The sequence below is a fragment of the Hevea brasiliensis genome, chromosome 7 (genome assembly GCF_030052815.1).
Source record: "Hevea brasiliensis isolate MT/VB/25A 57/8 chromosome 7, ASM3005281v1, whole genome shotgun sequence".
Classification (NCBI taxonomy): Eukaryota; Viridiplantae; Streptophyta; class Magnoliopsida; order Malpighiales; family Euphorbiaceae; genus Hevea; species Hevea brasiliensis.
In genome coordinates this window covers 46,090,384-46,105,297 of record NC_079499.1, presented here as the reverse complement: position 1 = coordinate 46,105,297, position 14,914 = coordinate 46,090,384, and the positions used below count along the sequence as shown (strand labels likewise).

The 14,914-nt window shown below is 33.3% G+C and overlaps 1 protein-coding gene across 1 annotated transcript; it reads left to right on the top strand.

Moving 5' to 3' along the window:
* The first annotated feature begins 925 nt into the window (after window positions 1–925).
* LOC110640900 (protein arginine N-methyltransferase 1.5) lies at window positions 926–14,449 on the top strand. Its single transcript, XM_021792442.2, has 24 exons — window positions 926–1,181; window positions 1,837–2,049; window positions 2,784–2,901; window positions 4,097–4,206; window positions 5,224–5,313; window positions 5,461–5,526; window positions 5,838–5,917; window positions 6,003–6,078; window positions 6,186–6,272; window positions 6,488–6,575; window positions 6,724–6,815; window positions 6,935–6,970; window positions 7,066–7,134; window positions 8,690–8,752; window positions 8,898–8,951; window positions 9,030–9,104; window positions 9,408–9,500; window positions 9,615–9,718; window positions 11,931–11,979; window positions 12,062–12,148; window positions 12,410–12,515; window positions 13,371–13,458; window positions 13,717–13,810; window positions 14,053–14,449. Exons 2-24 carry the CDS (start codon window positions 1,909–1,911, stop codon window positions 14,134–14,136), a joined length of 1,950 nt encoding a protein of 649 aa, XP_021648134.1. The 5' UTR covers window positions 926–1,181; window positions 1,837–1,908; the 3' UTR covers window positions 14,137–14,449.
* The last annotated feature ends 465 nt before the right edge of the window (window positions 14,450–14,914 follow it).

Below are 14,914 nucleotides of genomic sequence, written 5' to 3'. Positions count from 1 at the left end.
TTGTTTTATACTCATATTTATTAGTTTTTTTTTATTTTGTGTTGGAATTATTAGTACTTTTACTTTAAAAAATCCAATATTGCATATATATGAAATATATAAAAAAAAACTTTACTAACGCAATCAATAAAAATAAGATTTATTGTTTTATTTATTTTTTATATTTTTAAATAAATTTTTTTGTTTCATTTAATTTATATTTTCTGAATAGCACGAGGGTTTTATGCTAACATATATTAAAATGAAATTCCAAGTTCACAGTAACATTGGCCGAGATTTTTTTTTTAAAACTCAAATAGCGTATGAGGTCTGTAAGCTGCAATTGCCAATTTGATTTCTGTCTTGATTTATCGGTTTAACTAGATTTTAACCAATCAACAGATTTGATTTAAGAAATTAAGTTATAACAAAATTTTTGAATTGATATTTTAACTTTTTTTTTTTTTCATTCGATCAAAAGTACATAAAATATTTTATATATAATTTAAACTCTAAATATTTTGATTTTAAAATTAAAATTATTTCATTAATTTTTTAATTATTTATTTTTTTTATAAAAATAAAAATATTAACTCATTTATCAATCCATACAATTTAAGTTCAATTTATTTTAACTTTCCAAACACTTAAGTATAATTTATATAATCATTTAGTTTTTTATTTTATTTTTTTATATTAATTTGATTATTTAAGTAAATTATTTAACTAATTAATTATTACATTTTTACTAATTATTATTTTTTATTAAAATAATTTTAAATCACTTTGTTTATATTGTAACATTATTTATATTTTATTTATATATTAAAATTATATCAACAATGATTTTGAAAATAATTATATTATTTTTTTTATCATTAAAAAAATAATAACTTTATTGTTAATCACGGTAAAAAAAAAAAAAAGGATAGAATGACTTGCAATTCCGCGGCAACGATTGCAGCCAAATTCACTTGTACAACCTAAACCCTAAAACCTCAGACCTAAAACCTCAGCATACTGTCACTGCCGTTTCTCCTTCACTATCCATCAACATTGGAAGCTTTCTTTGTCTCTCGCAGTAGCTATAGCCATTTGAAGCCGCCGTTCGCCTTTCTCCCTCACAGCAGCTCAAGCCATCGTTCACCTCTCCATTGCTGATTTGCTGCTGCCGTTCACCTTTCTCTTCACTAACCATCAAGGTATCTATTATTCTTTTTGTGATTTCAGATGAAATAGTGAGGAAGCTGATGCATGAGGGACTGATTTATAAATTAATCTTTGTTACAGTTCTTAATTAAGGGACTGATTTCAATTCCATTGTCCTTCATGATTTTTGAGCCAGGAAGCTTGGTTATAATTTGCCACAAGTATAGATAGAGAAGAAAAGGACTAACATTTATGGAGTTTTGAACATGAATCTTAAAAATTATAGAAAGCATAGTTAATTTTATTGATCTTTTATTTTGTAAATTTCATTTCCAATATCTACTCTTTGTTTCTTCCGCTCTAAACTCATAGTCTTTAAATTCTTAGTTGTGCTTATGAAGACCTTGTTGAGCTTTTGAATTAGAAATGGTGGGTAGTGTTTATTTAGTTTTAGTTATGAAAACCTTCTTCAACTTTTGAATTAGAAGGTAACTGTATCTAGACTTGTTGTGTTTTATAAATTTCTTTCATGAGATTGTGTGTGTTGTATTGTGATTATAATTTATTTTTTAACAGTTTTGAGACATAATTTTTTAGAGATTGTTTCAGATTCGGGTACCCTATCTGTTGCCTTCTGCAGCCACTTAAGCAACCTTTTGCTAACAGTTTGCCCCTTTTTATTTTTGGTTTTTTCCCTTTCAACATTAGAAACTCAAGTAAGGTTACTTCTAGTAACCCTAGAAAGCAGCAGAGCACCAAGAAGAAGAAAAAGTGAGAAAAATGCCTCTAGGGGATAAGTTGGGATGGGAAAAGAGCGAATCTCGATACTGTGGTGTGGAAACAGATTTCAGCGAGGACATGCCTCAGCTTCTCACTTTCAATATCTCCTCGGGTGGTTTTGATTTTGTCGTTGCTCCTCTGGTTCGTTTTCTATTGAAGTTACTTATTTATATGTATAGTATTATACTTTGATGGTGGCCAGTTAGTCACCCACACATATTGATATTTATTCAATGTATCAGCTGCATTTGTTTTTTTATTTATTTTCAGTTATTCCCTTGTTCATTTGCTAAAACGCTATTGGACTTGCGTCTATTTTCATCAATATAATTGTCCATTATATTAGTAATTCTCAAAATTGTATTTCCATGTTGCATTTCTTTTAGATTCCTGAGGATTTGGTCTTTGTGTTCTCAACTTGTTGGTTATAGAATTCATCTGTGACAATTGTTATATTTCAAATCCGTTCACTAGTTAGTTATTCAAATATTAGCTTATAGTTGCATTTGTGTAAATAGTAGTAGGCTTACCTGCAAAAATGTTGTGGTGGTGGGCTGTGGCCTTTTTCCATATGACATGATTGTTTTCACTGATAGGCTGCCACTTCCAACAACATTTTATACTGTGTAATTGAGAGGTAGCTGCTGTTGAGTTAATTTTATAGTTCATTACTCTCTTTCTGTGTCATAATGTCATAAACAATGAACAACCGATATAAAGGAAACCATTTTCTATGGTTGTACCTAGGTGTTTTTCAACCATTTTATCAAAATACATAGTTGCATACAGCTTGCAGCACTATCAAGATTCTGCCTAAGAAAAAGCACAATATTCATATATGTTGAAGCTGATTCCTATATAACTTCATGATACAGATGGATCCCACTTATAGACCGAGCTTGATGGAAAAAGATGGTGGTGGATTGTGTGTTCTACCTTTTTCTGGGTCAGACTTAGTTTTGAGCCCCTCCCAGTGGAGCAGTCATGTTGTGGGTATGAACTATTGTGGATCACATCTGTGACTTAAGCATGCCACGTCATGATCAAATTGGCAGTTTTTGTGGCTAGATCAGATGTTTTAGTCTTCTCTCCCTTGTTTCCTTATTATTTACTGGAGTATATGGCAGTTCTATTGATTTTAGTACTGGAAAGTTTGCTCAATGTTGCTTCAAATTAGTTCTGAACTTTCATAAAGCAATGGTATAACTAAATAACATTATACTTTATGAAGATAAATTTGAATGGATTGGGGAAATATAGTGGTTTTAAAGTTGTAGTGTCATCGTTGATAGATGCATTGAACCATTTAATTCTGAAGTTTTATGTGTACCTTGACTTTTGAAGTTTGATATATCTGTCTCTTCTATATGGGTATTTGAGAGATTAACAAATATGTCAAGTTTCTTTATGAGATATGTTATGCCATTCCTGAAGAGAATCTGAAGTCAATATTGATTGCTCTTCCTTACCTTAACGAATTTCATGTGACTTATGGACATGAGAAGCTATTCTAACTAGAAAGTATGTCATATTAGTGAAATTTCAGTTAGATTTTCTTTTTGGTTCTAATATGGTCTCCCACAGCCTAATGATATATTAAACCTTCTCGGAATTTAGTTGTGAAAAATATAAAATATTTTCGCAATCGATTTCTTCAACAGCGCACATATTTCATTTGTTAGTTGTTACTGCAAAAAAAAAGAAAAATACTTTTTGAATTAATCCTCTGGTATGAGAATCAATCAACCTAGATCTACAGTGGTCTTTTGTTTGTTTATTTGAGAGTACCATGTGTTTACAATAACAAATCTCGATGTTCAGTAATATAATGAACCCTTACTATGGGAAGCCTAAGCTGGATTGATGGATTGCAGGCTGTGGTCATATAAATTATGCATTTATTGCTGTAAGGATCTCATTATTGTTCTGAATATCACTTAATTTGTTTAATCCGACGGTATATTTATTACAACTTACTGCCTTCTCATTCAATTATGACACATATGGGTTGAATTTTTTGGCAATGATGCATTACATAAATCATCTGTATGACATTCTTACTCTTTGATTCCTTTACTGGTTTTCCCGTCTTAGTTCTTAAGGTAATCTGTTTACTTATGGGCGACTTTGTAGGCATTGGACTCCCTAGTAATTTTCTCTCATATTGTATTCTGGATTTTGTTTTCAGGAAAAATTAGTTCATGGATTGACTTGGATTCAGCAGATGAAACCCTTCGGATGGATTCTGAAACTACTCTGAAGCAAGAAATAGCATGGGCTAATCATCTTTCCTTACAGGTATTGCGAAACCTGAAATTGCTTATTTGGACAAGGCACCCTGCATCTTTGCTTTTGGAAGCTTGCTAGAAGTGAAAGTGATAATGTAACATCTAAAATTATTCCAATATTGGACCTTGGACATATAATAGTTCCGAATCCAGACTCTCAATAAGGTTAATGGTTTCATATACAACAGAATTTACTTTGCAGAAAAATATTGAATGAAGCAATATGAAAAATGATATACTCCTTTCTTTATTCATTATTGATAAAGATAAAAAAAAAACCAATGTTTTCCTGGTCTATAAAGCATGTTCATACACATAGCCAGATGCTTGATGTGCCGTGGCATTATGGTTTTAAATCACGGTCGTGGGTAATGGAAACAAGCTTGTAACGGCCGTAACATAATGGTAATGGCCTAGTGCTATGCAAATTTTTTTGGAAAATTTGCCAAGTTTATGAAATGAGTAGATATTGGTAGATACAAGTAAAATTAAGATATACAATTATATAATAAGCATAAATACATTAAATTAAATGTTATTTTGTAATTAATAATGTATTTTAGTAAAATTAATTCTAAAAAATAGTTCAAATTAGAAAGTATTATTGGGCTAACGGCCGTTACCGTTACTTAACAGTAAATAACGGCCACTATCATTACGTAACAGTGGTGCAAATCAAGATATGCCTTTAAATAGTGGCCTAACAGGTAACAGTCCCTATAAGAACCTGTAAATAATGATCGTTATGTTAAGTAACGGCTGCTATTTAAAACCATGCATGGCAATACACCTGTTGTGTACTTTATTTCCTACTTTTACCCATCCTATAGAAAACTAGTAGTGTGGATTTTTGATAATTTCCCAAGTCACTCTGGAAACATGAAACATACATCTTCATCATGCATCATTGGCATGGCCGACATTTATGGTTGCATGATTTAATATTTTCTGGTGCTCTTAGATATGGCTTTTGAAGGAAAGTCCTTTGAAGCATCTGTGGTGTTAAGTTTCTGAGTCTCTGCTGCAGGCATGCCTTCTACCTTGTCCTAAGGGTGCATCCTGTGCTAATTATGCTAGATGTGTGAATCAGATTTTACAGGGCTTGAACACTATGCAGGTTGCTTCCTATTCTCTCTCTCTCTCCCCCCACCAACCCCGCGCGCCCCCCCCCCCCCCCCTTCCCTCTCCTCTTTTGGGGGTGGTGGTTGTTAAATTCTATCTCCCTCATTATTGTCTCTATTCTTATATTCCTTCCTTGTTAAAGTTGTGGCTTAGGATTCCACTGATGAAGACTGAACAGGATTCTATGGATGTAAACTCAAGTAATTTGGTGAGAATTCCCAATTTCATTTACATCTTTCAGTAGTAGGATTGACATTTATTATAAGCCAAAGTACGAAGTGAATGTGTTTTTAAATGAAATAATGTGTTGGCTTCCCTTCCTTCCCCTGTTTGTGAAACGGGCATGATCTAAGCCATATATAGCATGTAATACAATATCGCTCTGTCTGGATTATGTTGTTGCTGTGGAATGGTTGGCTTTGGGCCTTATGATCTTTGAAACATGCTGAACTGTGGGGATTAGCATTCATGAGGACTATCAACTATGAAATTCACTTTTTTTTTTTCTTTGCCATGCAGATTGATTCTTGGGAACTATGGAATTCATTTCGTCTTCTGTGTGAACATCACAGTCAGTTAGCCATTGCACTTGATGTTTTGTAAGCAGCACGCTAATCAATAAATTTTTTTTTCCATCATATTGTCTCTGCTATAGTGGAATTTTGATACGTGCTTATTCTTCAGGAGTTCCTTGCCATCAGTGAACTCACTAATCCGTTGGTTTGGAGAATCTGTTAGAGCAGCCATAATACATACTGATGTGAGTGTATAATCCTGCGTTTCAGTGGTATATTATTTATGGAATAAAAGAATTGCCATTTGTTTCTGGTTTCCTGGTTTTAAATGAAGACATTCTGATTTCACCAGTCTTTCCTAACAAATGCACGGGGTTATCCTTGCCTCTCTAAGCGTCACCAAAAGCTTGTTACTATGTTTTTTAACCATTCCATACAGGTATGTGAATTCTCATCTTTCTTGACTATTTTTCATGTGAATTTTTAAACTCACATGTGCTACACTTGTCGCATAGGAGCAACTTTTCCTTGAGAACTTCCTGAGGCATTGTCTCCAATACATTTTGATATTATGCTTGATTTCCTATCACAATGCAAAATTTTAATTGCTGGATGCAAATTGGCTAATCTAGGTACTTCAAAATGTCTTTCCAGATTGTCATTGGTGGAAAATCTGTACACAGCAGTCCAGGGGCAAGCTCAAATTTGGTTGCTAATAATTTCGATAATAATGTTGAAAAAAGTAAGTTCCTATTGGTTTTGTCTTGTTAAAGAGACTATACTTCCGTTCAATTATGATTCAGATTTTCCATTGTGTCTGTGTTTATACTGCCTGCATGTTACATATATTTCTTTTGTTAATTGGGGTTCGTACATTGTTGTGTTTGTAGGTGTGCAGAGGCATCCCTTGAGGTCATACTTGGACTATGTAGGTTACCTCTTTCAAAAAATGGATCCCCTTCCCGAGCAAGAACGTTTTGAGGTTGTTTCTCTCTCTCTCTTTCTAATGTGGACACCTAGCATAACATGGTTACATTTTTTAAATCTTTTTTCTTTTTTTACTCTTTACTTCTTTTGAATCCTTTTAGTCTCTCATGCCAGCTTGGATACAGGGATTTTCTACAGTCTCCATTGCAAGTAAGTTATTCTGTGACTTGCACTAATCTGATATGATCTTTATTCTCAAGCTATAATTGATTAGCTATTTGTTTGGTTTTGTTGTTCTCATTCAGCCGCTCATGGACAATCTAGAGGCACAAACATATGAGACATTTGAGAAAGACTCAGTGAAATACATCCAGGTGTGACTGTCTCTAAATCTAATAATACCAGAATAGGATATTGAACCTTCGTTTCCTATACCTAACCATACATGTATGATGCTAGCAAGCTAGTGTACTTAGTAAATAAGTGGTGATTGAGCCCGGTAAAAGCTCTTATGCATTCATTTGTGAAGTTAAAGAAACATATTCCAAGTCAAATTTCTCACTCAACAAATGAACTATATTGGTGAGGCTGGGTCAATGACATTTATGAATGGATTGGACTTCTGTTATAGATGGTTTATGGTTATGTAACCAGATTCTTCATCACAGAAAAAATATAAATTGAGAGGAAATAGAGAGAGAAGGGGCGTCGGAATAGAAGAATAGAGAAAAGAAGAGAGGGAGGAATAGAGAGAGAGAAAATAGATCTTTATTGATTAGAATTTAAGAATAACAACCCTGGAGCTATTCCAGCTCTTTTATAGGCCAGTTTCTTCCAAAAACTACCTAGAATTAACTGTTCCCGCCAATCTCCTTCTCCACTAACAGATCTGTAACTACTTCCAGATATCTAAACAAAATACAACTCCCTTCTTAACTACTACTAGTCTCTTATATGTAACATTTATATTCGTTATTTTTTTTGGACCTTTTGTTCATTTTTCTAATTAAAAGTTTATCAAAGTTAATTAGCAATAAGTTTGCATCTTCTAAAGCATTATTTTTTTGGCAAGGTCTCTTGTTGAAGTAAACTGTAAGATTACTGTGATGGTATGTCTTGTGCCTAGTATGGCTTGTTAGAATGAAATAAATTAATGATGATAATTAGATAGTTGACCAAGAAAATTTGGATAAGGGGAAAAAGATATTTGTGGTAAAAGAAAAAAGAAAAGAGGAGTTTGAAGTCTCTAGCCTTGTATTCAATCATTCCTCTCCCCTGAATTTTGTGCTCTAAGAAATAGGCATTTACTGTGTCCATATCATATAATTCTTCTAGTTTTGGTGCTCAACAAAAAATTGAACTGAGCTTTTGGAAGTTTGATTGAGATGAAACCAAGTTTGAGCATGGCTAGGTTTGGTTACTTTGCACCTCTATCTACATACTATAGCATATATGAAAATTCACACTTTTAGCAAATTCTCAGTTATGGTTACTTTATTTATCCTTACTTTCCTGAACTAATTGGTGTTATGCCAACAAATACCAATTGTGATCCTATACAGGCAGATTCTCTGTTTTGTAATTGAGTTAAGGAAAATGTTTAATATAATATTCATTCAAAAAATGACTACTTGTTGTAATCTTGCATTTATGCATGCCAATTTCTTCTTTTCTCCTGTCACTTTTTCCTTTATTTTCTTTTTCTTCTTCTCTTCTTTTGGTCATGCTTCTTTTATTTTCTGTTTTAGAAGGGGATGGAAGGTGGGGTGATGGTTTAATATGTGTGTGTGTGTGTGTATGTATGTGTGTGTGTGTATATTTATTTATTTTTTCATTTGGTTGCAATTGATTCCTCTCTACACAGGGCAGTTAGTTGGTGTTATTAAAGTTTTGTGTTCTGACTAGTTATCATGTGATTGTATTTTCTAGTACCAAAGGGCAATCAGTAAAGCTTTGCTGGATAGGGTCCCTGATGAAGCAAGCATTACCACTGTAAGCTACTAATCCATTTCTTTTTTATTTTCCAGTCTTCTTGTGTATAGATTGTGTTTTTATTCTTGCAACTTGCTAGTGTTCCATAAAGATGATGTGCTTTAAATGTTAAGTTCATGGGGCTTTTGTTCTTAATTCTGTCAAGGTACTGATGGTTGTAGGAGCAGGACGTGGACCTCTTGTCCGGGCATCATTGCAGGTTTCACCAATATCTTGTGCATTTTCATTTTGGGGTTTTTCTTTTCCTTGTTTTGCTCCTCATTCTAATCATCTATAGGCTGCTGAAGAAACAGGACGCAAGCTAAAAGTATATGCAGTGGAGAAAAATCCAAATGCAGTTGTTACCCTTCATGTGAGTCGCATTTCAGATTGAGAGTAATAAAATGCTGTAAAAAATCATTCTCATATTGATGTAAAGAAGTCTTCTATAGAATCAATTTGAAACACATTCATTTCCCTGTGGTTAAATTTTAAAACCTTTGTCAAGAAGTGAACTGTTTCTTGAATGAACAATGGATCAGCCAAATGTTACTGTTGGTCTAGTCCATATTAGGCCATATGTAATTGACAGATGCATATAAAATTGTAACCATGCTTTTTGGATTATTTTTTTTTTTCATTGTAGACTTTTAATGGATGGTATTTGTTGTAACAGAGTTTGGTTAAGCTGGAAGGGTGGGAAGACATTGTGACCATAATTTCTTGTGATATGCGTTACTGGGATGCTCCTGAGAAAGCTGATATCTTGGTATCTGAATATATTTCATGATCAATTAGTTTGATCTCTTTTTGAATGCCAGTAACTATATGCTTATTAGTTTTTGTTTTTGTTTTTTGTTTTGTTTTGTTTATTGGTCTTTAGGTTAGTGAATTGCTTGGATCATTTGGTGACAATGAGCTGTCACCTGAGTGTCTTGATGGTGCCCAAAGGTTTTTGAAGCAAGATGGAATCTCAATACCATCATCGTACGTATATTCTTCTTTATTATAATTTAAACTTATAATATAATGTTATAGATAATTATGATAAACATATGCAGAGTGGTTTCTTCCTACCATTTGATAACTTGTATTTAGGAGATTAACGTGCCACCAGATGCCTGTATGGCAATAATAGAACATTCATCAAGTCATCCTCAAAAAATATGAATGTCTTCCATCTTTTGGCTATTTATAATCTATGGTTGGATGGTACAGGTATTCGAAAAGATATAGGCTTGTTATTAATTAAACCTATTTGTAGTTCCTCATAGTGGAGGTCACTTTTCAGTTAGGTTTTTGTGTGATGGAACCTTGTATACAATACATTGTTCTAGTGAAAGAGTGCTTATGCATGCCCTACCATTATGAGACTGCACATTTTATAAGACCTTTTATGTTAAGCAAGTAAATCTAGGGGTGGCCATGGTTTAGGAACCGTCGGTTACGGTTCTTGAATCGCCGGTTTAGGTTCAATGAAATCATGAACCTGAATTAAACCGTCAGGGGACGATTTGGAAGACGGTTCCTGAACCGCTGGTTTTGGTTTGAGGCCCGGTTTAAAACGGTTTGAAGGGCGGTTCGAAAAAGAACGGTTTAAGACGGTTTGGAAGTGGTTTAGGAATGATTTAAGGGTAGCTTAGACAAAAAAAATTAGAGAAAAATTTTATTGATTCAAAATTTAAGTTATATTTGTAAAAATATTTTAGTTTTTCTTAGAAATCTTTCAATCAAAATAATAAGAAAAAAAAAGAAAGAAAATAATTTATCTTTAAGAAAAATTTAATAAATAAAGACTTGAATCTGATTAAAAAAACTAGAGGTGAAATTAATTTTTTTTAAAAAAATTAGCAAAAAGTGTATAAATTTAATTTTGCCTAAATATCCCTTTAGGATTTAGAGGAATAAAAATTTCTAATTCTATTACTTGCATTTTTTTAAAAATTATATAATAATTGATAATTAAAAAGTATAAAAGAGAAAAAAAATTAAAATAGAGGGTGTTGGAAATTTTATTGAGGATTTAAAGTAATAACAAAGTAATTGAGATAGTATTGAAAATTTCAGTAAGTATATAAAATAATAAAGTAGGAAAATTGAGAGAGTATTGGAAATTAAAATGAGTGTAGAAAATAATTATTTAGAGAATTTGAGAAAAATTGAAAAAATATTAAGAATTGAAGAAAATGTAGAGAATTAATGATATATATAAATGAATTAGGAGTGAGGTAACATATTTATTGAATTTTTTTATATTTAAATCGCCGGTTTAATCCGGTTTGGAACTGCCGGTTCACGATTCTTAAAAAATATGAACCTAAACCAAACAGCAGAAGGACAGTTTCGGTCCGGTTCGAAGCCGGTTCCGGTTTGACCTGTTTTGGTCCGATTTTGACCGAACCGGTTCCGGTTCGGTTTCAGTTCAAAACCGGACCGTGGCCACCCCTAAGTAAATCCTTGATATCGTGAGCAACTCTTTTGAACCAAACATTTATATTCTGAAACTTATGTTAGTGGCAATTCATTTATATTGAGATTTGATAGCAGCCAACTTGAAGATCACCATGGAAATTTGAATTTGAGTTTAGATAAAATGTAATGTGTTGTGGGTCTTAGCGTAGAATTGAGTCACAGGTCGTTGAACAGGGTAGTCTCTTTAATTGTTGGATGGGTTTCCCTTATTGGTGTTTCGGCCTTTGCTTGAACAACCTATGGTGAATTGCAAGAAAGGTCGTTGGAGGGAGGTTTAACCCCAGAATTGTAATGAAGCTTGTTAGAGGGAGTTCATAACCTCTTGACAACGTTGTTAAAGAAATTCTGCTTATTTTATTCATTCTACATGTTCTCCTTGCATAGAAATTACATGGTCAAATAGGAATAATTTCCTAATTATAGCCAACATTCAAGGTTTAAATCAAGAGATTACAATCAGAATAATATCTTAATAATTATAGCCAGCATTGAAGGCTTAAATTGAGATTACAATCAGAATAATATCGCAATTGGAATCTATATTTTTGCTAATAATTAGCGATTGCTGATTCCCTTGATCTTGTAATTTATTTGCTGATATTGTAATTTATTTGTTGTCATTTCTATTGCCATTGACTTCCTTATCTTTTGGTCTACTCCTTGTATAACCCTTTCCTATGGATGCATCGCTAGCATAATGCTTCTTTTATTGGTATTTCTTTTGTAGGTATACAAGTTTCATCCAACCAGTGACAGCTTCAAAACTCTATAATGATGTGCGTCCCTGTCCCTTGTTATGTTGCCCTTTTTCTTCCTTTTTCACGCAAACAATTTGAATGGATTGTGCTTTTGCTGCAGGTTAAGTCACACAAAGATATTGTGCACTTTGAGACTGCATATGTTGTCAAAATACATAATGTTGCTAGACTTGCTCCTTCTCAACCTGTAAGTCATCTAGTATGGTAACCCTAACCTGTGGACCATAATTTGACCTACAGCTTGTTGAATAGTTCTTTAACCTCCAGCATAACATGCTAGGCCTTAGAAGAAGAGCATTTCTTGATTTTTAGGCAGTCTGTTGATGAATTCTCAGCTCGTTATCATCAGTTAGCCATCTCACTTGTATATTTCCTCTGCACTATTATTCATCTGAGATAACTCCAGATGTATTGGTTTTACATACTTGTGCAATCTTTTCCTGTGTAGGTCTTTACATTTACTCATCCAAATTACACATCTACGAAAAGCAATCAGCGCTATAAAAAGCTGCAGTTTGAGATTGCGAATGATGCTGGGTCAGCCATGGTGCATGGTATGTTGTAATGAAATCTTATTTTCATTTTGATGCTAATAATTTTTCTAGTTAGATCAAATTTGGCTTCTGCTCCTTTTGATAATAATCTAGATATTTCCAAGTCTTAAAAACCTTTGAAATAGTGACACAACATGAATGCTTTCTCAAATCCAATAACCTTTTCCTAAAAAGGCATATCAGCATTTCTTTTATTCATTCTTTCTTTGCTATATCTTTATTTTATCAAAGTTAAGGGAACAATGCCACCATGTGTTCATGCAAACACAAATATCAGGATTTTGATTTTTGTCTGCACATGCTTTCATGGAGAATCCTAGTGAAATGGATAGTTGACATTGTTATTGAAAAGTGTGGGAAGAAAATATACAAATTACCAAGAGTGAAGGTTAAACATTTATTACTCATACCAGCATTATAGTATGTAACTATGAAATATGGTAAGAATAACAAACAGAGATTCCCCTTTGTGCACAGAGGGGGACAGATGATCATATTTTTCTTTATTTTTTAAGAAAGGATGAATGTGGTCATGGTAATTTGTTGATCACAAAAATAGTTAGGTGGTCAGTTTTAGATGGATATTTCATGAGATGAGAAAACATAGCACAAGTCAAGATATAAATTGTCGAACGTGCACCTAGCACTTTGAATCTTTTCTGAAGCGCTATAATTCACCCTTGCATCATGGAGTGTAGTAACTTAAGAAGCTCATTCTGTTGCATTGAATGCTTTACTAATGATTAGTTTTAGTACTTTTTACCTGGAGGATGGTAGTTATTGTTGTTAATTGTTTGCACTCTTGATAAGACAGTCAGAGAGTTATCTTTGTTCAAATTTCTTTTAATGGAGCAGGATTTGCTGGCTACTTTGATGCAAAGCTCTACAAAGATGTACATCTTGGTATTGAACCTTCAACAGCGACACCAAACATGTTCAGCTGGTATGACTTTCTTTAATTAAAGAATGATGGATTTCAACTTTGTCAGAACTGTAACTTACTAGTTTTACATGCTAGAATTGGGGTATTATTTTCATTGTCCTTTTCCATCTTTAACTTCAATCTTGGCATGTTTCTTGTGCTGTTTCATTAAGTGACATAATTATTTGGTAATCCACAGAGTAATATGGCAAGATGTAGATGTAATGACTATTTCCTGAAAGTGACTATTTGATGGTTCTTTAACTTTTATGCTTTCAGGTTTGCCATATTTTTCCCATTAAGGATACCAGTGTGCATACAACCTGGTTCTCCTCTACAAGTACATTTTTGGCGTTGTTGTGGCGCTTCAAAGGTAAAGTACTTTAAAAATATGAAATGCAGCAAGGGGGGAAAAAAAAAATACTAAACTAAACTTCTGCAATAGGATTAAAAGAGAAGGGAAAATACCCACTCCATCAGGGTAGAATTATTAATCCTTGCAAACCGTGGTGCTGACAGTGGACTTAAACCACATCTCTCTCATACGCATGTACATGTGCACTTGTACAAGCATACTTAAAATGACTATATTTAAGTGATTGATTTATGATGCAGGTTTGGTATGAGTGGTGTGTGACATCTCCCGCTTCATCAGCTGTCCAAAACAGCAATGGACGTTCATATTGGGTTGGTCTTTAGGTTTAGGTTTAACTCAATTCTCCAAATAGATTTTTGGTAGTAGAACATGTCAATTTGATGAATATACCGACTTCCTGGAACCTGAGGAAACTAAGCCAAGATCTGCATGGTTCATAATCTTGTGCGTATTTACAAGTGACAGCTTGAATTATATCGTGTGATGATTAAGGTCTTTTTTTGTGTTCATGCCATCAAAATACTCTGCAATACATCAGTTCAGAAGATAACTTGAAGAAAATGGTTGCAGGGTAGTGTTTGTGAGCCAAAGCAGCTTCCAAATTTTGCTAGTCTTATATGATCTCAATTTTCAAAATTTTCGGGTCATTTATTTTCTGTGTATGGTCACAATGTTTCCTAGTCTTGTATTGCTTATAAGCAAAGAATGAAAAAAGAATGCTGGAAAAAACCCATTTGCTAAATCGGGTTAATCTTGTACGCATATTGTCAAATTTTAAAACACGAGGAAAAAGTTATAGGAACCACTGCTAGAATAGTGTATTAACTTTAGGAATTCAGCAACTGCTTTATAAAACCTATAAAGATGTGTCGAAGCATAGGATGGTTAGGACGAGGATTGGAAGAGTGCAGGAATGGGATTGATGTGGTCTTGCACCGTTGGTGGGCATCGCATCGAATAACCCAGTTAGAGAGGTGCTTAATTTGAGGGAGAAATTTTGATTATTAAGTGCATTAGCCCTCTAGAAAAATTAACTTTTTATTTTTAAAGGAATATTATTTTTTAATAGTTCTAGTTTATACAGTAATTCTCCCATTTTAG